The sequence below is a fragment of the Oncorhynchus mykiss genome, chromosome 16, assembly GCF_013265735.2.
Source record: "Oncorhynchus mykiss isolate Arlee chromosome 16, USDA_OmykA_1.1, whole genome shotgun sequence".
NCBI lineage: Eukaryota > Metazoa > Chordata > Actinopteri > Salmoniformes > Salmonidae > Oncorhynchus > Oncorhynchus mykiss.
The window spans coordinates 5,611,154-5,636,182 of NC_048580.1; the positions used below are offsets into that span (position 1 = coordinate 5,611,154).

The 25,029-nt window shown below is 36.5% G+C and overlaps 1 protein-coding gene across 14 annotated transcripts in view; it reads left to right on the forward strand.

Annotated features, from left to right (window-relative positions):
• tacc2 (transforming, acidic coiled-coil containing protein 2) overlaps positions 1-25,029 on the forward strand; it is a 115,945-nt gene that overhangs the window by 74,227 nt on the left and 16,689 nt on the right. For 4 of the 14 annotated variants that reach the window (XM_036946028.1, XM_036946025.1, XM_036946016.1 and 1 more), the window contains exons 5-11: positions 12,686-12,746; positions 13,284-13,506; positions 14,076-14,125; positions 15,407-15,528; positions 18,439-18,625; positions 19,424-19,591; positions 22,451-22,543. In XM_036946028.1, the coding sequence (XP_036801923.1) occupies positions 12,686-12,746; positions 13,284-13,506; positions 14,076-14,125; positions 15,407-15,528; positions 18,439-18,625; positions 19,424-19,591; positions 22,451-22,543 (904 nt within the window). The remainder of the gene's footprint in view (positions 1-12,685; positions 12,747-13,283; positions 13,507-14,075; positions 14,126-15,406; positions 15,529-18,438; positions 18,626-19,423; positions 19,592-22,450; positions 22,544-25,029) is intronic. The other 10 variants (XM_036946021.1, XM_036946023.1, XM_036946017.1 and 7 more) reach the window with 10 other exon arrangements.

The window sequence follows — 25,029 nt, forward strand, 5'->3', positions numbered from 1 at the left end:
AATGTTCCTTAACTAAACTAGTTGAATCAACATAATGTTCCTTAACTAACCTAGTTATATCAACATAATGTTCCTTAACTAAACTAGTTGAATCAACATAATGTTCCTTAACTAAACTAGTAGAATCAACATAATGTTCCTTAACTAAACTAGTTGAATCAACATAATGTTCCTTAACTAAACTAGTTGAATCAACATAATGTTCCTTAACTAAACTAGTTGAATCAACATAATGTCCTTAACTAAACTAGTTGAATCAACATAATGTTCCTTAACTAAACTAGTTACATCAAGATGATGTTCCTTAACTAAACTAGTTATATCAACATGATGTTCCTTAACTAAACTAGTTGAATCAACATAATGTTCCTTAACTAAACTAGTTACATCAACATAATGTTCCTTAACTAAACTAGTTATATCAACATAATGTTCCTTAACTAAACTAGTTACATCAACATAATGTTCCTTAACTAAACTAGTAGAATCAATTTAATGTTCCTTAACTAAACTAGTTGAATCAACATAATGTTCCTTAACTAAACTAGTTGAATCAACATAATGTTCCTTAACTAAACTAGTTATATCAACATAATGTTCCTTAACTAAACTAGTTGAATCAACATAATGTTCCTTAACTAAACTAGTAGAATCAACATAATGTTCCTTAACTAAACTAGTTGAATCAACATAATGTTCCTTAACTAAACTAGTTATATCAACATAATGTTCCTTAACTAAACTAGTTACATCAACATAATGTTCCTTAACTAAACTAGTTGAATCAACATAATGTTCCTTAACTAAACTAGTTGAATCAACATAATGTTCCTTAACTAAACTAGTTACATCAACATAATGTTCCTTAACTAAACTAGTTACATCAACATGATGTTCCTTAACTAAACTAGTTATATCAACATGATGTTCCTTAACTAAACTAGTTATATCAACATAATGTTCCTTAACTAAACTAGTTATATCAACATAATGTTCCTTATTAAATAAACTAGTTGAATCAACATAATGTTCCTTAACTAAACTAGTTACATCAACATGATGTTCCTTAACTAAACTAGTTATATCAACATAATGTTCCTTAACTAAACTAGTTACATCAACATAATGTTCCTTAACTAAACTAGTTATATCAACATAATGTTCCTTAACTAAACTAGTAGAATCAACATAATGTTCCTTAACTAAACTAGTTACATCAACATAATGTTCCTTAACTAAACTAGTAGAATCAACATAATGTTCCTTAACTAAACTAGTTGAATCAACATGATGTTCCTTAACTAAACTAGTTGAATCAACATAATGTTCCTTAACTAAACTAGTTACATCAACATAATGTTCCTTAACTAAACTAGTTATATCAACATAATGTTCCTTAACTAAACTAGTTATATCAACATAATGTTCCTTAACTAAACTAGTTACATCAACATAATGTTCCTTAACTAAACTAGTTGAATCAACATAATGTCCTTAACTAAACTAGTTGAATCAACATAATGTTCCTTAACTAAACTAGTTATATCAACATAATGTTCCTTAACTAAACTAGTTACATCAACATAATGTTCCTTAACTAAACTAGTAGAATCAACATAATGTTCCTTAACTAAACTAGTTGAATCAACATAATGATCCTTAACTAAACTAGTTGAATCAACATAATGTTCCTTAACTAAACTAGTTATATCAACATAATGTTCCTTAACTAAACTAGTTATATCAACATAATGTTCCTTAACTAAACTAGTTGAATCAGCATAATGTTCCTTAACTAAACTAGTAGAATCAACATAATGTTCCTTAACTAAACTAGTTGAATCAACATAATGTTCCTTAACTAAACTAGTTGAATCAACATAATGTTCCTTAACTAAACTAGTTATATCAACATAATGTTCCTTAACTAACCTAGTTATATCAACATAATGTTCCTTAACTAAACTAGTTGAATCAACATAATGTTCCTTAACTAAACTAGTAGAATCAACATAATGTTCCTTAACTAAACTAGTTGAATCAACATAATGTTCCTTAACTAAACTAGTTGAATCAACATAATGTTCCTTAACTAAACTAGTTGAATCAACATAATGTCCTTAACTAAACTAGTTGAATCAACAATAATGTTCCTTAACTAAACTAGTTGAATCAACATGATGTTCCTTAACTAAACTAGTTGAATCAACATGATGTTCCTTAACTAAACTAGTTGAATCAACATAATGTTCCTTAACTAAACTAGTTATTTCAACATAATGTTCCTTAACTAAACTAGTTACATCAACATAATGTTCCTTAACTAAACTAGTTATATCAACATAATGTTCCTTAACTAAACTAGTTATATCAACATAATGTTCCTTAACTAAACTAGTTACATCAACATAATGTTCCTTAACTAAACTAGTTGAATCAACATAATGTTCCTTAACTAAACTAGTTGAATCAACATAATGTTCCTTAACTAACCTAGTTATATCAACATAATGTTCCTTAACTAAACTAGTTGAATCAACATAATGTTCCTTAACTAAACTAGTAGAATCAACATAATGTTCCTTAACTAAACTAGTTGAATCAACATAATGTTCCTTAACTAAACTAGTTGAATCAACATAATGTTCCTTAACTAAACTAGTTGAATCAACATAATGTCCTTAACTAAACTAGTTGAATCAACATAATGTTCCTTAACTAAACTAGTTACATCAAGATGATGTTCCTTAACTAAACTAGTTATATCAACATGATGTTCCTTAACTAAACTAGTTGAATCAACATAATGTTCCTTAACTAAACTAGTTACATCAACATAATGTTCCTTAACTAAACTAGTTATATCAACATAATGTTCCTTAACTAAACTAGTTACATCAACATAATGTTCCTTAACTAAACTAGTAGAATCAATTTAATGTTCCTTAACTAAACTAGTTGAATCAACATAATGTTCCTTAACTAAACTAGTTGAATCAACATAATGTTCCTTAACTAAACTAGTTATATCAACATAATGTTCCTTAACTAAACTAGTTGAATCAACATAATGTTCCTTAACTAAACTAGTAGAATCAACATAATGTTCCTTAACTAAACTAGTTGAATCAACATAATGTTCCTTAACTAAACTAGTTGAATCAACATAATGTTCCTTAACTAAACTAGTTGAATCAACATGATGTTCCTTAACTAAACTAGTTGAATCAACATGATGTTCCTTAACTAAACTAGTTGAATCAACATAATGTTCCTTAACTAAACTAGTTATTTCAACATAATGTTCCTTAACTAAACTAGTTACATCAACATAATGTTCCTTAACTAAACTAGTTATATCAACATAATGTTCCTTAACTAAACTAGTTATATCAACATAATGTTCCTTAACTAAACTAGTTACATCAACATAATGTTCCTTAACTAAACTAGTTGAATCAACATAATGTTCCTTAACTAAACTAGTTGAATCAACATAATGTTCCTTAACTAACCTAGTTATATCAACATAATGTTCCTTAACTAAACTAGTTGAATCAACATAATGTTCCTTAACTAAACTAGTAGAATCAACATAATGTTCCTTAACTAAACTAGTTGAATCAACATAATGTTCCTTAACTAAACTAGTTGAATCAACATAATGTTCCTTAACTAAACTAGTTGAATCAACATAATGTCCTTAACTAAACTAGTTGAATCAACATAATGTTCCTTAACTAAACTAGTTACATCAAGATGATGTTCCTTAACTAAACTAGTTATATCAACATGATGTTCCTTAACTAAACTAGTTGAATCAACATAATGTTCCTTAACTAAACTAGTTACATCAACATAATGTTCCTTAACTAAACTAGTTATATCAACATAATGTTCCTTAACTAAACTAGTTACATCAACATAATGTTCCTTAACTAAACTAGTAGAATCAATTTAATGTTCCTTAACTAAACTAGTTGAATCAACATAATGTTCCTTAACTAAACTAGTTGAATCAACATAATGTTCCTTAACTAAACTAGTTATATCAACATAATGTTCCTTAACTAAACTAGTTGAATCAACATAATGTTCCTTAACTAAACTAGTAGAATCAACATAATGTTCCTTAACTAAACTAGTTGAATCAACATAATGTTCCTTAACTAAACTAGTTGAATCAACATAATGTTCCTTAACTAAACTAGTTGAATCAACATGATGTTCCTTAACTAAACTAGTTGAATCAACATGATGTTCCTTAACTAAACTAGTTGAATCAACATAATGTTCCTTAACTAAACTAGTTATTTCAACATAATGTTCCTTAACTAAACTAGTTACATCAACATAATGTTCCTTAACTAAACTAGTTATATCAACATAATGTTCCTTAACTAAACTAGTTATATCAACATAATGTTCCTTAACTAAACTAGTTACATCAACATAATGTTCCTTAACTAAACTAGTTGAATCAACATAATGTTCCTTAACTAAACTAGTTGAATCAACATAATGTTCCTTAACTAAACTAGTTACATCAACATAATGTTCCTTAACTAAACTAGTTACATCAACATGATGTTCCTTAACTAAACTAGTTATATCAACATGATGTTCCTTAACTAAACTAGTTATATCAACATAATGTTCCTTAACTAAACTAGTTATATCAACATAATGTTCCTTATTAAATAAACTAGTTGAATCAACATAATGTTCCTTAACTAAACTAGTTACATCAACATGATGTTCCTTAACTAAACTAGTTATATCAACATAATGTTCCTTAACTAAACTAGTTACATCAACATAATGTTCCTTAACTAAACTAGTTATATCAACATAATGTTCCTTAACTAAACTAGTAGAATCAACATAATGTTCCTTAACTAAACTAGTTACATCAACATAATGTTCCTTAACTAAACTAGTAGAATCAACATAATGTTCCTTAACTAAACTAGTTGAATCAACATGATGTTCCTTAACTAAACTAGTTGAATCAACATAATGTTCCTTAACTAAACTAGTTACATCAACATAATGTTCCTTAACTAAACTAGTTATATCAACATAATGTTCCTTAACTAAACTAGTAGAATCAACATAATGTTCCTTAACTAAACTATTTGAATCAACATGATGTTCCTTAACTAAACTAGTTGAATCAACATAATGTTCCTTAACTAAACTAGTTGAATCAACATGATGTTCCTTAACTAAACTAGTTGAAAAAACATAATGTTCCTTAACTAAACTAGTAGAATCAACATAATGTTCCTTAACTAAACTAGTAGAATCAACATAATGTTCCTTAACTAAACTAGTTGAATCAACATAATGTACTAAACTAGTTGAATCAACATGATGTTCCTTAACTAAACTAGTTGAATCAACATAATGTTCCTTAACTAAACTAGTAGAATCAACATAATGTTCCTTAACTAAACTAGTAGAATCAACATAATGTTCCTTAACTAAACTAGTTGAATCAACATGATGTTCCTTAACTAAACTAGTTGAATCAACATAATGTTCCTTAACTAAACTAGTTGAATCAACATAATGTTCCTTAAACTAAACTAGTTGAATCAACATAATGTTCCTTAACTAAACTAGTTGAATCAACATAATGTTCCTTAACTAAACTAGTTGAATCAACATAATGTTCCTTAACTAACCTAGTTATATCAACATAATGTTCCTTAACTAAACTAGTTGAATCAACATAATGTTCCTTAACTAAACTAGTAGAATCAACATAATGTTCCTTAACTAAACTAGTTGAATCAACATAATGTTCCTTAACTAAACTAGTAGAATCAACATAATGTTCCTTAACTAAACTAGTTGAATCAACATAATGTTCCTTAACTAAACTAGTTGAATCAACATAATGTTCCTTAACTAAACTAGTTGAATCAACATAATGTCCTTAACTAAACTAGTTGAATCAACATAATGTTCCTTAACTAAACTAGTTACATCAAGATGATGTTCCTTAACTAAACTAGTTATATCAACATGATGTTCCTTAACTAAACTAGTTGAATCAACATAATGTTCCTTAACTAAACTAGTTACATCAACATAATGTTCCTTAACTAAACTAGTTATATCAACATAATGTTCCTTAACTAAACTAGTTACATCAACATAATGTTCCTTAACTAAACTAGTAGAATCAATTTAATGTTCCTTAACTAAACTAGTTGAATCAACATAATGTTCCTTAACTAAACTAGTTGAATCAACATAATGTTCCTTAACTAAACTAGTTATATCAACATAATGTTCCTTAACTAAACTAGTTGAATCAACATAATGTTCCTTAACTAAACTAGTAGAATCAACATAATGTTCCTTAACTAAACTAGTTGAATCAACATAATGTTCCTTAACTAAACTAGTTGAATCAACATAATGTTCCTTAACTAAACTAGTTGAATCAACATGATGTTCCTTAACTAAACTAGTTGAATCAACATGATGTTCCTTAACTAAACTAGTTGAATCAACATAATGTTCCTTAACTAAACTAGTTATTTCAACATAATGTTCCTTAACTAAACTAGTTACATCAACATAATGTTCCTTAACTAAACTAGTTATATCAACATAATGTTCCTTAACTAAACTAGTTATATCAACATAATGTTCCTTAACTAAACTAGTTACATCAACATAATGTTCCTTAACTAAACTAGTTGAATCAACATAATGTTCCTTAACTAAACTAGTTGAATCAACATAATGTTCCTTAACTAACCTAGTTATATCAACATAATGTTCCTTAACTAAACTAGTTGAATCAACATAATGTTCCTTAACTAAACTAGTAGAATCAACATAATGTTCCTTAACTAAACTAGTTGAATCAACATAATGTTCCTTAACTAAACTAGTTGAATCAACATAATGTTCCTTAACTAAACTAGTTGAATCAACATAATGTCCTTAACTAAACTAGTTGAATCAACATAATGTTCCTTAACTAAACTAGTTACATCAAGATGATGTTCCTTAACTAAACTAGTTATATCAACATGATGTTCCTTAACTAAACTAGTTGAATCAACATAATGTTCCTTAACTAAACTAGTTACATCAACATAATGTTCCTTAACTAAACTAGTTATATCAACATAATGTTCCTTAACTAAACTAGTTACATCAACATAATGTTCCTTAACTAAACTAGTAGAATCAATTTAATGTTCCTTAACTAAACTAGTTGAATCAACATAATGTTCCTTAACTAAACTAGTTGAATCAACATAATGTTCCTTAACTAAACTAGTTATATCAACATAATGTTCCTTAACTAAACTAGTTGAATCAACATAATGTTCCTTAACTAAACTAGTAGAATCAACATAATGTTCCTTAACTAAACTAGTTGAATCAACATAATGTTCCTTAACTAAACTAGTTGAATCAACATAATGTTCCTTAACTAAACTAGTTGAATCAACATGATGTTCCTTAACTAAACTAGTTGAATCAACATGATGTTCCTTAACTAAACTAGTTGAATCAACATAATGTTCCTTAACTAAACTAGTTATTTCAACATAATGTTCCTTAACTAAACTAGTTACATCAACATAATGTTCCTTAACTAAACTAGTTATATCAACATAATGTTCCTTAACTAAACTAGTTATATCAACATAATGTTCCTTAACTAAACTAGTTACATCAACATAATGTTCCTTAACTAAACTAGTTGAATCAACATAATGTTCCTTAACTAAACTAGTTGAATCAACATAATGTTCCTTAACTAAACTAGTTACATCAACATAATGTTCCTTAACTAAACTAGTTACATCAACATGATGTTCCTTAACTAAACTAGTTATATCAACATGATGTTCCTTAACTAAACTAGTTATATCAACATAATGTTCCTTAACTAAACTAGTTATATCAACATAATGTTCCTTATTAAATAAACTAGTTGAATCAACATAATGTTCCTTAACTAAACTAGTTACATCAACATGATGTTCCTTAACTAAACTAGTTATATCAACATAATGTTCCTTAACTAAACTAGTTACATCAACATAATGTTCCTTAACTAAACTAGTTATATCAACATAATGTTCCTTAACTAAACTAGTAGAATCAACATAATGTTCCTTAACTAAACTAGTTACATCAACATAATGTTCCTTAACTAAACTAGTAGAATCAACATAATGTTCCTTAACTAAACTAGTTGAATCAACATGATGTTCCTTAACTAAACTAGTTGAATCAACATAATGTTCCTTAACTAAACTAGTTACATCAACATAATGTTCCTTAACTAAACTAGTTATATCAACATAATGTTCCTTAACTAAACTAGTAGAATCAACATAATGTTCCTTAACTAAACTATTTGAATCAACATGATGTTCCTTAACTAAACTAGTTGAATCAACATAATGTTCCTTAACTAAACTAGTTGAATCAACATGATGTTCCTTAACTAAACTAGTTGAAAAAACATAATGTTCCTTAACTAAACTAGTAGAATCAACATAATGTTCCTTAACTAAACTAGTAGAATCAACATAATGTTCCTTAACTAAACTAGTTGAATCAACATAATGTACTAAACTAGTTGAATCAACATGATGTTCCTTAACTAAACTAGTTGAATCAACATAATGTTCCTTAACTAAACTAGTAGAATCAACATAATGTTCCTTAACTAAACTAGTAGAATCAACATAATGTTCCTTAACTAAACTAGTTGAATCAACATGATGTTCCTTAACTAAACTAGTTGAATCAACATAATGTTCCTTAACTAAACTAGTTGAATCAACATAATGTTCCTTAAACTAAACTAGTTGAATCAACATAATGTTCCTTAACTAAACTAGTTGAATCAACATAATGTTCCTTAACTAAACTAGTTGAATCAACATAATGTACTAAACTAGTTGAATCAACATAATGTTCCTTAACTAAACTAGTTGAATCAACATAATGTACTAAACTAGTTGAATCAACATAATGTTCCTTAACTAAACTAGTTGAATCAACATAATGTTCCTTAACTAAACTAGTTGAATCAACATAATGTACTAAACTAGTTGAATCAACATAATGTTCCTTAACTAAACTAGCTATATCAACATAATGTTCCTTAACTAAACTAGTTGAATCAACATGATGTTCCTTAACTAAACTAGTTGAATCAACATAATGTTCCTTAACTAAACTAGTTGAATCAACATAATGTTCCTTAACTAAACTAGTTGAATCAACATAATGTACTAAACTAGTTGAATCAACATAATGTTCCTTAACTAAACTAGCTATATCAACATAATGTTCCTTAACTAAACTAGTTGAATCAACATAATGTTCCTTAACTAAACTAGTTATATCAACATAATGTTCCTTAACTAAACTAGTTGAATCAACATAATGTTCCTTAAACTAAACTAGTTACATCAACATAATGTTCCTTAACTAAACTAGTTGAATCAACATGATGTTCCTTAACTAAACTAGTTGAATCAACATGATGTTCCTTAACTAAACTAGTTACATCAACATGATGTTCCTTAACTAAACTAGTTGAATCAACATAATGTTCCTTAACTAAACTAGTTGAATCAACATAATGTCCTTAACTAAACTAGTTGAATCAACATAATGTTCCTTAACTAAACTAGTTGAATCAACATGATGTTCCTTAACTAAACTAGTTACATCAACATAATGTTCCTTAACTAAACTAGTTGAATCAACATAATGTTCCTTAACTAAACTAGTTACATCAACATGATGTTCCTTAACTAAACTAGTTATATCAACATGATGTTCCTTAACTAAACTAGTTACATCAACATAATGTTCCTTAACTAAACTAGTTGAATCAACATGATGTTCCTTAACTAAACTAGTTGAATCAACATAATGTTCCTTAACTAAACTAGTTGAATCAACATAATGTTCCTTAACTAAACTAGTTGAATCAACATAATGTTCCTTAACTAAACTAGTTATATCAACATAATGTTCCTTAACTAAACTAGTTGAATCAACATAATGTTCCTTAACTAAACTAGTTGAATCAACATGATGTTCCTTAACTAAACTAGTTATATCAACATAATGTTCCTTAACTAAACTAGTTGAATCAACATAATGTTCCTTAACTAAACTAGTTACATCAACATAATGTTCCTTAACTAAACTAGTTGAATCAACATAATGTTCCTTAACTAAACTAGTTGAATCAACATAATGTTCCTTAATTAACTAAACTAGTTATATCAACATAATGTTCCTTAACTAAACTAGTTACATCAACATAATGTTCCTTAACTAAACTAGTTATATCAACATAATGTTCCTTAACTAAACTAGTTGAATCAACATAATGTTCCTTAATTAACTAAACTAGTTATATCAACATAATGTTCCTTAACTAAACTAGTTGAATCAACATAATGTTCCTTAACTAAACTAGTTATATCAACATGATGTTCCTTAACTAAACTAGTTGAATCAACATAATGTTCCTTAACTAAACTAGTTGAATCAACATAATGTTCCTTAACTAAACTAGTTGAATCAACATAATGTTCCTTAACTAAACTAGTTGAATCAACATAATGTTCCTTAACTAAACTAGTTGAATCAACATAATGTTCCTTAACTAAACTAGTTGAATCAACATAATGTTCCTTAACTAAACTAGTTATATCAACATAATGTTCCTTAACTAAACTAGTTATATCAACATAATGTTCCTTAACTAAACTAGTTATATCAACATAATGTTCCTTAAATAAACTAGTTATATCAACACAATGTTCCTTAACTAAACTAGTTATATCAACATAATGTTCCTTAACTAAACTAGTTATATCAACATGATGTTCCTTAACTAAACTAGTTATATCAACATAATGTTCCATTAACTAAACTAGTTGAATCAACATAATGTTCCTTAACTAAACTAGTTATATCAACATAATGTTCCTTAACTAAACTAGTTATATCAACATAATGTTCCTTAACTAAACTAGTTATATCAACATAATGTTCCTTAACTAAACTAGTTATATCAACATAATGTTCCTTAATTAACTAAACTAGTTACATCAACATAATGTTCCTTAACTAAACTAGTTGAATCAACATAATGTTCCTTAACTAAACTAGTTGAATCAACATGATGTTCCTTAACTAAACTAGTTGAATCAACATGATGTTCCTTAACTAAACTAGTTGAATCAACATAATGTTCCTTAACTAAACTAGTTATATCAACATAATGTTCCTTAACTAAACTAGTTACATCAACATAATGTTCCTTAACTAAACTAGTTACATCAACATAATGTTCCTTAACTAAACTAGTTACATCAACATAATGTTCCTTAACTAAACTAGTTACATCAACATAATGTTCCTTAACTAAACTAGTTACATCAACATAATGTTCCTTAACTAAACTAGTTGAATCAACATAATGTTCCTTAACTAAACTAGTTGAATCAACATGATGTTCCTTAACTAAACTAGTTGAATCAACATGATGTTCCTTAACTAAACTAGTTGAATCAACATAATGTTCCTTAACTAAACTAGTAGAATCAACATAATGTTCCTTAACTAAACTAGTTGAATCAACATAATGTTCCTTAACTAAACTAGTAGAATCAACATAATGTTCCTTAAAATAAACTAGTTATATCAACATAATGTTCCTTAACTAAACTAGTTGAATCAACATAATGTTCCTTAACTAAACTAGTTATATCAACATAATGTTCCTTAACTAAACTAGTTGAATCAACATAATGTTCCTTAACTAAACTAGTTATATCAACATAATGTTCCTTAACTAAACTAGTTGAATCAACATAATGTTCCATTAACTAAACTAGTTATATCAACATAATGTTCCTTAACTAAACTAGTTGAATCAACATAATGTTCCTTAACTAAACTAGTTACATCAACATGATGTTCCTTAACTAAACTAGTTGAATCAACATAATGTTCCTTAAACTAAACTAGTTATATCAACATAATGTTCCTTAACTAAACTAGTTGAATCAACATAATGTTCCTTAAACTAAACTAGTTACATCAACATCTCATTGTAGAAATGTATTGTCATTTTTTTTATTGTCATTTTAATCCAACAACATGTGGGCATTAAGCTTTTCTGCAGTTTTATTTATTTACTTCATTTAACCTTTATTTAACTGGGCAAGTCAGTTAAGAACAAATTCTTATTTTCAATGACAGCCTAGGAACAGTGGGTTAACTGCCTGTTCAGGGGCAGAACGACAGATTTGTACCTTGTCAGCTCGGGGGTTTGAACTTGCAACCTTCGGGTTACTAGTCCAACGCTCTAACCACTAGGCTACCCTGCCGCAGTCTTGTTATAGACAGAGGATGTTGCTGAAAGTCTTTTTCATAAATTCCCCAGGTAATGTGAATGACATGTATCTGAAACTGAACGTAAACAAACAATATAAGGGAGAGAATAATAATCGAAAAACGTACCTAAGTTGTTAGTAATAAGATATATAATATTATGTATCTATTGATTAAGTATTGATTTGATTGGTTGATTAAGTCTCTGCCAGGGATGACATGTTGTGTTCAGTGACTCCTGATCGTCTCTCTCTTCTTCCCGTTCCAGGAACACTTTCAGAGTCAAGAGGTCCCCAAAGAGGTCGGCCATGTCTGATCCATCATCACAAGTGAGTCAGTCCTCTCTTACACTCATGTGTGCATGCACGCACACACACACACACACACACACACACACACACAGCTCCTCACCTCCTCACGTCCTCACTTCCTCACCTCCACCTCTCCTCACCACTACACTTCCTCACCTCCTCAAACTCTCACGTCCACACCTCCTCACCTCCTCAAATCCTCACCTCCTCAACCTCCCCACCTCCTCACCTCCTCAACCTCCTCACCTCCTCAACCTCCTCATCGCCTCAACCTCTTCATGTCTTCACCTCCTCACTTCCTTACCTCCTCACCTCCTCACTTCCTCAACCTCCTCACATCTTCACCTCCTCACTTCCTTACCTCCCCACCTCATCACTTCCTCAACCTCCCCACCTTCTCACCTCCTCAACCTCCTCACCTCCTCAACCTCCTTACCTCCTCACTTTCTCACTTTCTCATCCTCCTCACTTCCTCACCTCCTCAACCTCCTCATGTCTTCACCTCCTCAACTCCTCACTTCCTCACTTCCTCACCCCTTCCTTCCTCCGCTCCAGGAGCCCACCCCAGTAGATGAAGCCCAGCCTCCTATCCCCCCGCTACAGGACGACCACGCCACAGACGAGGAGAAGCTGGCCTCTTCCTCCAATCACAAAGAGAAGCTTGCTTCCTCAGCCAATCACAAATGGGCATCCATGGAGGCGGAGCTAACCTCTGACCCCCAGGAGGACTTCCCTCAGCCATCTGACCTCACAGCCTTCGTCAACGAGAACAATCGAGGTGTGTGTGTGTGTGTGTGTGTGTGTGTGTGTGTGTGTGTGTGTGTGTGTGTGTGTGTGTGTGTGTGTGTTTAAAAATAAATATTATATTAAATAGTCATCAATTAGTTTAAAAGTTAATGTCTCCATGTACAGGACGATATGTCATCCATACGTGTGCTCCCCCAGTTATTGATTTCTAATTGGCAGCAAGCCCATGCAGCTAGCTATCCAGCCCTTTACTAAACCCTGACCCCTAGAAGGGTAGAGGAGAGCCACACTACCCAGAGGCTGTGTCTGCCTGACTGGGTTTAAACTGGGTCATGTTGTTATACAGATAGACGGACAGACTGTCCCACCAGTCCAGTCCAGTCTAGAGTATCTGATGTTCTCTCTCCTCTTTCATTTTTTCTCTCTTCTCCCTCCTCTCTTCTCTCCTTTTTGTCTCTAACCATCTCTCTTCTCCCTCCTCTCTTCTCTCTTTCTTTCTCTAACCATCTCTCTTCTCTCTCCTCTCTTCTCTCTTTCTGTCTCTCTTTCGTTCTCTCGTATTTGTGTCTCTAAATCTGTCTGTTCTATTGTCTCCCTCAGTGCCAGACTATGAGATTGAGTACATGGAGAAGATCGGCCCCCCTTCGCCGGTGAGTATATATCCACAATCTGTGCTGTCAGTCAGATAAGAAGGGGTAAGAAGATAGAACTGAAACCAGCTCATATTATGATCCTGATCTATGAAGATTTAATACGGGTTAATTAGGTCTATATGTTTGCTCGTGAAACTGACTGTCCTTGAGACTGCCTGTCCTTGAGACTGAGACTGCCTGTCCTTGAGACTGAGACTGCCTGTCTTTGAGACTGAGACTGCCTGTCCTTGATACTGAGACTGCCTGTCCTTGATACTGAGACTGACTGTTCTTGAGACTGACTGTCCTTGATACTGAGACTGCCTGTTCTTGAGACTGCCTGTCCGTGAGACTGCCTGTTCTTGAGACTGACTGTCCTTGCGACTGAGACTGACTGTTCTTGAGACTGAGACTGACTGTTCTTGAGACTGACTGTCCTTGAGACTGACTATCCTTGAGACTGACTGTTCTTGAGACTGACTATCCTTGAGACTGACTATCCTTGAGACTGACTATCCTTGAGACTGACTATCCTTGAGACTGACTGTTCTTGAGACTGACTATCCTTGAGACTGACTGTTCTTGAGACTGACTATCCTTGAGACTGACTATCCTTGAGACTGACTGTCCTTGAGACTGACTATCCTTGAGACTGACTATCCTTGAGACTGACTATCCTTGAGACTGACTATCCTTGAGACTGACTGTTCTTGAGACTGACTATCCTTGAGACTGACTATCCTTGAGACTGACTATCCTTGAGACTGACTATCCTTGAGACTGACTGTTCTTGAGACTGACTATCCTTGAGACTGACTATCCTTTAGACTGACTATCCTTGAGACTGACTATCCTTGAGACTGACTGTTCTTGAGACTGACTGTTCTTGAGACTGACTATCCTTGAGACTGACTATCCTTGAGACTGACTATCCTTGAGACTGACTATCCTTGAGACTGACTGTTCTTGAGACTGACTATCCTTGAGACTGACTATCCTTTAGACTGACTATCCTTGAGACTGACTATCCTTGAGACTGACTATCCTTGAGACTGACTATCCTTGAGACTGACTATCCTTGAGACTGACTATCCTTGAGACTGACTGTTCTTGAGACTGACTATCCTTGAGACTGACTATCCTTGAGACTGACTATCCCTGAGACTGACTATCCTTGAGACTGACTATCCTTGCATACTTTAGTTTCTTCTGATCATCAAAGAAAACGTGTGTGTTTGTGTATCTGACATGGTCTTGCTGTATGTTTATCTGCCTCTCTGTCTCTCTCTCTATATATAGACTCTGTTTGTGAAGAAACCTTCGACTCTCTACCTGAAGCTGGACTCTGTGACAGACAGCCTGACCAAGCCTAACCAAGAATCAGACCTCAACTCTCCCTGCACAGGGTACAGCACACTGGGGTACAACACACTGGGATACAACACACTGGGGTACAACACACTGGGATACAACACACTGGGGTACAACACACTGGGGTACAACACACTGGGGTACAACACACTGGGGTACAACACACTGGGGTACAACACACTGGGATACACACACACACACACACACACACACACACACACACCAGTGGAGGCTCCTCAGAGGAGGAAGGGGAGGAACGTCCTACTCAGTGAATTTCAGAAAAATAAAAATAGTGAAAAAGTTATCCTTATTATGTAAAATTATACTAAATATATTCACGTCACCAAATAAACTGACTAAAACAATGTAGCTAATTTAGCCTACTCAACAACCTGACTCAAACCGAGAGGAATGCTATTTATGTTAGCTAGCTGGCTAAGGCTATCCAACACTGCAACTCTTCCAAGTCATGGTAAGTTTTTAAAAATGTATTGCCACTGGGGCCTGCCGGTGTAACTGCTCAACTGCTTGCTGTACACTGTACTGCTTGATTGTAGCATGTTTACTAACGCGTTAGTTCTAGTCACTATGTTGACTATGACCTTCGCTAATATGGTGACAACAATGTAGGCTGTGTGGAGCAGTTAGCGGTTATGATACGAAGGTTTGGCTTGGAGAGTTTCTTTTTCACCTGGTCACAGACTGCTGTTGTGTTGTCTGTCATAGTTGACGTGTACCTATGATGAAAATTACAGGCCTCTCTCAACTTTTTAAGTGGGAGAACTTGCACAATTGGTGGCTGACTAAATACTTTTTTGCCCCACTGTATCTGTTGTTCCATGTAGTGAATTTGTTATTCAATCTGTTTTTTATGGCCTAATAGTTCCCCCCCAAAAATGTCCTACAAATATCTATTTTGTAAAAAAAATTGATACTTCAAGTGGTCTTAAAATTCTAAATCAAATAGCTAAATGATGCTTGGTATGACCTTCTTAATAAAACAATTCCATATAGCTTAGTATAATGATGCTTGGTATTAATAAAACAATTCCATATAGCTCAGTATAATGATGCTTGGTATTAATAAAACAATTCCATATAGCTCAGTATAATGATGCTTGGTATTAATAAAACAATTCCATAGAGCTTAGTATAATGATGCTTGGTATTAATAAAACAATTCCATAGAGCTTAGTATAATGATGCTTGGTATTAATAAAACAATTCCATATAGCTCAGTATAATGATGCTTGGTATTAATAAAACAATTCCATATAGCTCAGTATAATGATGCTTGGTATTAATAAAACAATTCCATATAGCTTAGTATAATGATGCTTGGTATTAATAAAACAATTCCATAGAGCTTAGTATAATGATGCTTGTTATTAATAAAACAATTCCATATAGCTCAGCATAATGATGCTTGTTATTAATAAACAATTCCATATAGCTTAGTATAATGATGCTTGGTATTAATAAAACAATTCCATACAGCTTAGTATAATGATGCTTGGTATTAATAAAACAATTCCATATAGCTCAGCATAATGATGCTTGGTATTAATAAAACAATTCCATAGTGCTTACCTCCTCCGCCGGCTTAGCCACTTAATTAAACAGAAGCAAACGGAACAAAACGGGGAGGGAACCAGCTGATTTTTGTTCCAATAAGAATCTCGTAATTAGTTGTAAAACAGAATGTTTGCAGTAGTAATTACACCCCAGATGCTAGATGCAGGCAAGAGTTTACAAGTCTCTCGATTTGTACACCTACGTTGTAAACATTCTTTCATAGGCTAGGTTGTAGCAACCTCATGATGGGTAAAGGGAAAATTAGAGTATCATGTAGTAGCCACACGTACACACACACACACACATACACACACACACACACACACACACACACACACCCTCTAGTCTAGTCACATATAGTTATCAACGTGAGCAGTAATAATTATAACAAATAGGACTAAACCATTTCACTCTCTCTCACATGCAGACAGATTGAGTTTCCAGTCCCTTTCTCTGAATCAAAGAGGTGTAGGGGAACTTTGTCAACTTCCACAGCGCCCAGGGAACAGTGGGTTAACTGCCTTACTCAGGGGAAGAACAACACATTTTTACCTTGTCAGCTCAGGGATTCCATCCAGCAACCTTTCGGATTACTAGTCCAACGCTCTAACCACTAGGCTACCTGCCGTCCCTACACTCTAACCACTAGGCTACCTGCCGTCCCTACACTCTAACCACTAGGCTACCTGCCGTCCCTACACTCTAACCACTAGGCTACCTGCCGTCCCTACACTCTAACCACTAGACTACCTGCCGTCCCTACACTCTAACCACTAGACTACCTACCGTCCCTACACTCTAACCACTAGACTACCTGCCGTCCCTACACTCTAACCACTAGGCTACCTGCCGTCCCTACACTCTAACCACTAGACTACCTGCCGTCCCTACACTCTAACCACTAGGCTACCTGCCGTCCCTACACTCTAACCACTAGGCTACCTGCCGCCCCTACACTCTAACCACTAGACTACCTGCCACCCCTACACTCTAACCACTAGGCTACCTGCCGCCCCTACACTCTAACCACTAGACTACCTGCCACCCCTACACTCTAACCACTAGGCTACCTGCCGTCCCTACACTCTAACCACTAGGCTACCTGCCGTCCCTACACTCTAACCACTAGGCTACCTGCCGCCCCTACACTCTAACCACTAGGCTACCTGCCGCCCCTACACTCTAACCACTAGGCTACCTGCCGTCCCTACACTCTAACCACTAGGCTACCTGCTGTTCCTCACTACCGCTTTCAGTTGTTATTGCACTTGTCGATTTACCACATAACAAACACATTATCCATAAACGCACACCCACATACCCAGATATATTCTCTATAATTTTCCTTATCCCTCCTTCCCTCTCTCTCTCTCTCCCCCTCCAAGTAGGAGTTTTGAGGAGATAGAGGCCCAGATCACAGCCCAGATGAAGACTCCTGTGCTGGGCTCCAGACCTGGTCCAGAAGGGTCTCGACCCGGTCTTGAGGGGTCCACTGGAGAGAAAGAGAAGACCAGGAAGAGAGAGAGCCAGTCACTTAGCCGGACACAGAGCACAGACATTGAGCATGGTGCGGTGAGTAGAACAGCACTGAACTGCCTGGCTGTCAATCTACCTCACTAAAGCAAAACAAAATCCAGAAGAAAATGTATCATTGCATTTACAGTATGTTTCTCATCATCTTTCATCTGCATGTGACAGTTGTTTGCATCAGGCTCCTCTCAGGATACAATGTTACGTCAGATGTTCTTTCCCGGGTTCACTATGCCGAGGCCTCTCTTAATCCATACCACCTGGCTGTTTGTGTTATTGTCATGTGGTCATGTAGACACTAGAGGGCGACAATGACAACCCTAAATACTGTACGGTATAGCCTTGGGTGTAGACGCAGAAGTTGATGCTCAATAGGTACATAAACCTCATCAGCTACTCTGAAAGCCCTGTCATAAGTTAGCTACCACAAAGTAACTACCATAAGGTAACTAACTACCAGAAGGTAACTACCATAAAGTAACTACTAGAAGATAACTACCATAAACTAACTACCAGAAGGTAACTACTAGTAGGTAACTACCATAAAGTAACTACTAGAAGATAACTACCATAAACTAACTACCAGAAGGTAACTACCAGAAGGTAACTACCATAAAGTTTCAACCATAACATAGCTACCATAAGGTAGCTACCATAAACTAACTACCATAAGCTACCTACCAGCCAGCTACAAACAACACACCTCAGTCTCAGCTACCCAGCTCCCAACCTCCTGCTGACAATGCGCAATGCTTTGCTTCGCAATGCTGACCCCCTCCATGCCCCGCTCCTCGCCCCGCTCCTGGCCCTCCTCCCCCTCCCTGCTGCCAACCTCTGTAGAAACCTACCCAGGGCTCTATGGAGGCCCAAGGTCCAGCCCCTGGCCCATCCCCAGACGTACCCTTCTTAGCCAGGCTGTCTGAGTGCCCTGACCCCCTAGCCTACCTGGAGGCTGTGGAGACTGACCTGGCAGAGACCAACCCCACTGCCTTCGCACTCAAACTACAGGTGTGTTGATTAGAGTCAGACAGTGTGCTGTGCTCCCCTCCCTCGGTTGATTAGAGTCAGAGTCCTCCCTCAGTTGATTAGAGTCAGACAGTGTGCTGTGCTCCCCTCCCTCGTGTGCCAACCTCCTTCCCGTTTGGATCCTCTCTATCCCTCGTAGTTATACTATTGATAAATCGTAGTTATACTATTGATAAATCGTAGTTATATTATTGATAAATCGTAGTTATATTATTGATAAATCGTAGTTATATTATTGATAAATGAGATTGTCTGTGTTTACTCTAATGTGTATGTCTCTCTTTGTTTTCAACATGTTTTCTAGTCTGTTGTCTAGTCTGTTGTCTAGTCTGTTGTCTAGTCTGTTGTCTAGTCTGTTGTCTAGTCTGTTTTCTAGTCTATTGTCTAGTCTATTGTCTAGTCTGTTGTCTAGTCTGTTGTCTAGTCTGTTGTCTAGTCTGTTGTCTAGTCTGTTGTCTAGTCTGTTGTCTAGTCTGTTGTCTGTCTAGTCTGTTGTCTAGTCTATTGTCTAGTCTGTTGTCTAGTCAGTTGTCTAGTCTGTTGTCTAGTCTGTTGTCTAGTCTGTTGTCTAGTCTGTTGTCTAGTCTGTTTTCTAGTCTATTGTCTAGTCTATTGTCTAGTCTGTTGTCTAGTCTGTTGTCTAGTCTGTTGTCTAGTCTGTTGTCTAGTCTGTTTTATAGTCTGTTGTCTAGTCTGTTGTCTAGTCTGTTGTCTAGTCTGTTGTCTAGTCTGTTGTCTGTCTAGTCTGTTGTCTAGTCTATTGTCTAGTCTATTGTCTAGTCTGTTGTCTGTCTAGTCTGTTGTCTAGTCTATTGTCTAGTCTATTGTCTAGTCTGTTGTCTAGTCTATTGTCTAGTCTGTTGTCTATCTAGTCTGTTGTCTAGTCTATTGTCTAGTCTGTTGTCTAGTCTGTTGTCTAGTCTGTTGTCTGTCTAGTCTGTTGTCTAGTCTATTGTCTAGTCTATTGTCTAGTCTGTTGTCTAGTCTATTGTCTAGTCTGTTGTCTATCTAGTCTGTTGTCTGTCTAGTCTGTTGTCTAGTCTATTGTCTAGTCTATTGTCTAGTCTGTTGTCTAGTCTGTTGTCTAGTCTGTTGTCTAGTCTGTTGTCTAGTCTGTTGTCTAGTCTGTTGTCTAGTCTGTTTTCTAGTCTGTTGTCTAGTCTGTTGTCTAGTCTGTTGTCTAGTCTGTTGTCTAGTCAGTTGTCTAGTCTGTTGTCTAGTCAGTTGTCTAGTCTGTTGTCTAGTCTGTTGTCTAGTCTGTTGTCTAGTCTGTTGTCTAGTCTCTTGTCTAGTCATTTGTCTAGTCTGTTGTCTAGTCTGTTGTCTAGTCTGTTGTCTAGTCCATTGTCTAGTCAGTTGTCTAGTCTGTTGTCTAGTCTATTGTCTAGTCTGTTGTCTAGTCTGTTTTCTAGTCTGTTGTCTAGTCTGTGGTCTGTCTAGTCTGTTGTCTAGTCTGTTGTCTAGTCTATTGTCTAGTCAGTTGTCTAGTCTGTTGTCTAGTCTATTGTCTAGTCTGTTGTCTAGTCAGTTGTCTAGTCTGTTTAAAAATATGTTGTCTAGTCTGTCATCTAGTCTGTTGTCTAGTTTGTTTTCCATAAGTTGTCTAGTCTGTTGTCTAGTCTTTTTTCTAATATGTTGTCTAGTCTGTTGTCTAGTCTGTAGTGTAGTCTGTTGTCTAGTCTTTTTTCTAATATGTTGTCTAGACTGTTGTCAAGTCTGTTCTGTAATATGTTGTCTAGTCAGTTGCCTAGTCAGTTGTCCAGTCTGTTGTCTAGTCTGTTGTTATTGATACATCGTTGAGTCATAAGGTGAGAGAGTGGTTACTGTAGGTGAGAGTGGGTACTGTAGGTGATAGTGTGGGTACTTTAGGTGAGAGTGGGTACTGTAGTTGAGAGTGTGGTTACTGTAGGTGAGAGTGGGTACTGTAGGTGATAGTGTGGGTACTGTAGGTGAGAGTGTGGGTACTGTAGGTGAGTGTGGGTACTGTAGGTGAGAGTGGGTACTGTAGGTGAGAGTGTGGGTACTGTAGGTGAGAATGTGGGTACTGTAGGTGAGAGTGGGTACTGTAGTTGAGAGTGGGTACTGTAGGTGAGAGTGTGGGTACTGTAGGTGAGAATGTGGGTACTATAGGTGAGAATGTGGGTACTGTAGGTGAGAGTGTGGGTACTGTAGGTGAGAGTGTGGGTACTATAGGTGAGAATGTGGGTACTGTAGGTGAGAGTGTGGATACTGTAGGTGAGAGTGTGGATACTGTAGGTGAGAGTGTGGGTACTGTAGGTGAGAGTGTGTGTACTGTAGGTGAGAGTGTGGGTACTGTAGGTGAGAGTGTGGGTACTGTAGGTGAGAGTGGGTACTGTAGGTGAGAGTGGGTACTGTAGGTGAGAATGTGGGTACTGTAGGTGAGAGTGTGGGTACTGTAGGTGAGAGTGTGGGTACTGTAGGTGAGAGTCTGGGTACTGTAGGTGAGAATGTGGGTACTGTAGCTGAGAATGTGGGTACTGTAGGTGAGAGTGTGGGTACTGTAGGTGAGAATGTGGGTGCTGTAGCTGAGAATGTGGGTACTGTAGGTGAGAATGTGGGTACTGTAGGTGAGAATGTGGGTACTGTAGGTGAGAATGTGGGTTCTCTGGGTGAGAGTGGGTACTGTAGCTGAGAAGTAAGCAGCCTAGGTGTGTGTAACTCAACTTCTGGTTCTGTATGTCTCCCCCCTGCCCCTTTCCTCCACCCTCCCGCAACACCCCCTCCTCCTCCTCCCCCCTCCCCCTTCCTCTCTCTTCCTCCCTCCCTCTCCCCCCGCCTCCACCCCTTCCTCTCTCTTCCTCCCTCTTACCTGCGTCTCAGGAGGAACTGGTTCTAGCTGCTCTGAGGATAGAGGCTCTTCAGGTAGCCAAATACATCTCAGACAGCCCCTCCCTCTCCACTGTCACCCCCCAGGTACTGAGCTGAGTCAGCCTGCACCTGTACCTGCTCTCTCTCTCTCTGTGTGTGTGTGTGTGTGTGTGTGTGTGTGTGTGTGTGTGTGTGTGTGTGTGTGTGTGTGTGTGTGTGTGTGTGTGTGTGTGTGTGTGTGAGCAGCATGAGCGTGTCTCAGCCTGCCTCCCCCTCCCCCTTCTAGTCACACCATTGTGTGTGTGTGAACCCATGGCCGTTACTAAACAATAACAGCAACATCAACCGTCTCTGCCCCTCCCCTTTTTTCCCCGTGTGACATCACTAACACGGCTTCCAGACCCTGACCTCCATTCTCCTGAACCAATTAACTTAAAGAGTGCTGGGCCTTTCTTTTCTTGGCTGTGTATCAAACATGTCGGCTACCGGCCTGAACATTTCGGCTACCGGCCTGAACATTTCGGCTACCGGCCTGAACATTTCGGATACCGGCCTGAACATTTCGGCTACCGGCTTGAACATTTCGGATACCGGCCTGAACATTTCGGATACCGGCCTGAACATTTTGGCTACCGGCCTGAACATGTCGGCTACCGGCCTGAACATGTCGGCTACCGGCCTGAACATGTCGGCTACCGGCCTGAACATGTCGGCTACCGGCCTGAACATGTCGGCTACCGGCCTGAACATGTCGGCTACCGGCCTGAACATGTCGGCTACCGGCCTGAACATGTCGGCTACCGGCCTGAGCATGTCGGCTACCGGCCTGAACATGTCGGCTACCGGCCTGAACATGTCGGCTACCGGCCTGAGCATGTCGGCTACCGGCCTGAACATGTCGGCTACCGGCCTGAACATGTCGTCTACCGGCCTGAGCATGTCGGCTACCGGCCTGAACATGTCGGCTACCGGCCTGAACATGTCGTCTACCGGCCTGAGCATGTCGGCTTCCGGCCTGAACATGTCGGCTACCGGCCTGAACATGTCGGCTACCGGCCTGAGCATGTCGGCTACCGGCCTGAACATGTCGGCTACCGGCCTGAACATGAGAGGCTACCGGCCTGAACATGTCGGCTACCGGCCTGAACATGTCGGCTACCGGCCTGAACATGTCGGCTACCCGCCTGAGCATGTCGGCTACCGGCCTGAGCATGAGAGGCATCCATTAACACTAACGTGACCTGGGAATTTTGGGAGAGTAACCAGTATTTTGTAACCCTCCTCATCCCTCAATCTGATGGGAGAGAGTGAAGCAGGATGATCAGCTACTCTTGAGCCTTTTATCTGTGATCTCACATTCCTGTTTTCTGACTGACTGACTTTGTCTCCTAAAATAACCCAACAAGCCCCCACATCTTTGCCGCCTTGCTTCTGAAGAGAAGTCAGTAGAAGTTTCCAGATACAGATGGTTCATTTATCTTCCATCTAAGGTCTGTAGTGAAACTATGTGTAGTCACACCAGATGAAAGTTAAGATAGGTCCGTTGGGTAAGCCTAGTCAGGAGATTGGGCCGTTGGGTAAGCCTAGTCAGGAGATAGTGCCGTTGGGTAGGACTAGTCAGGAGATAGGTCTGTTGGGTAAGCCTAGTCAGGAGATAGCTCTGTTGGGTAAGCCTAGTCAGGAGATAGGTCTGTTGGGTAAGCCTAGTCAGGAGATAGGCCCGTTGGGTAAGCCTAGTCAGGAGATAGGGCCGTTGGGTAGGACTAGTCAGGAGATAGGTCTGTTGGGTAAGCCTAGTCAGGAGATAGGTCTGTTGGCTAGGCCTAGTCAGGAGATAGGTCCGTTGGGTAAGCCTAGTCAGGAGATAGGGCCGTTGGCAAAAGGCCCCCCTGTTGCAACACAACATGACAACAACATGGCAGCAGCACAACATGGTAGCAGCACATGGTAGCAGCACAAAACATGGTACAAACATTATTGGGCACATACAAAAGCACAAAGACAAGAAGGTAGAGACAACAATACATCACGTGAAGCAGCCACAACTGTCAGTAAGAGTGTCCATGATTGAGTCTGAATTTATTATAAAAATATATATATATATATATATTTCACCTTTATTTAACCAGGTAGACCAGTTGAGAACAAGTTCTCATTTACAACTGCGACCTGGCCAAGATAAAGCAAAGCAGTGCAACAACAACACAGAGTTACACATAAACAAATGTACAGTCAATAACACAATAGAAAATAAAAACAGAAGATCTATATGCAGTGTGTGCAAATGTAGAAGAGTAGGGAGGTAAGGCAATAAATAATTATACAAATAATTACAATTTAGCATTAATACTGAATGAAGAGATGGAGATAAAACTGTCCAGTTTGAGTGTTTGTTGCAGCTCGTTCCAGTCGCTAGATGCAGCGAACTGAAAAGAGGAGAGACCCAGGGATGTGTTTGCTTTGGGGACCTTTAACAGAATGTGACTGACAGAACGGGTGTTGTGGAGGATGAGGGCTGCAGTAGATATCTCAGATAAGGGGGAGTGAGGCCTAAGAGGGTTTTATAAATAAGCATCAACCAGTGGGTCTTG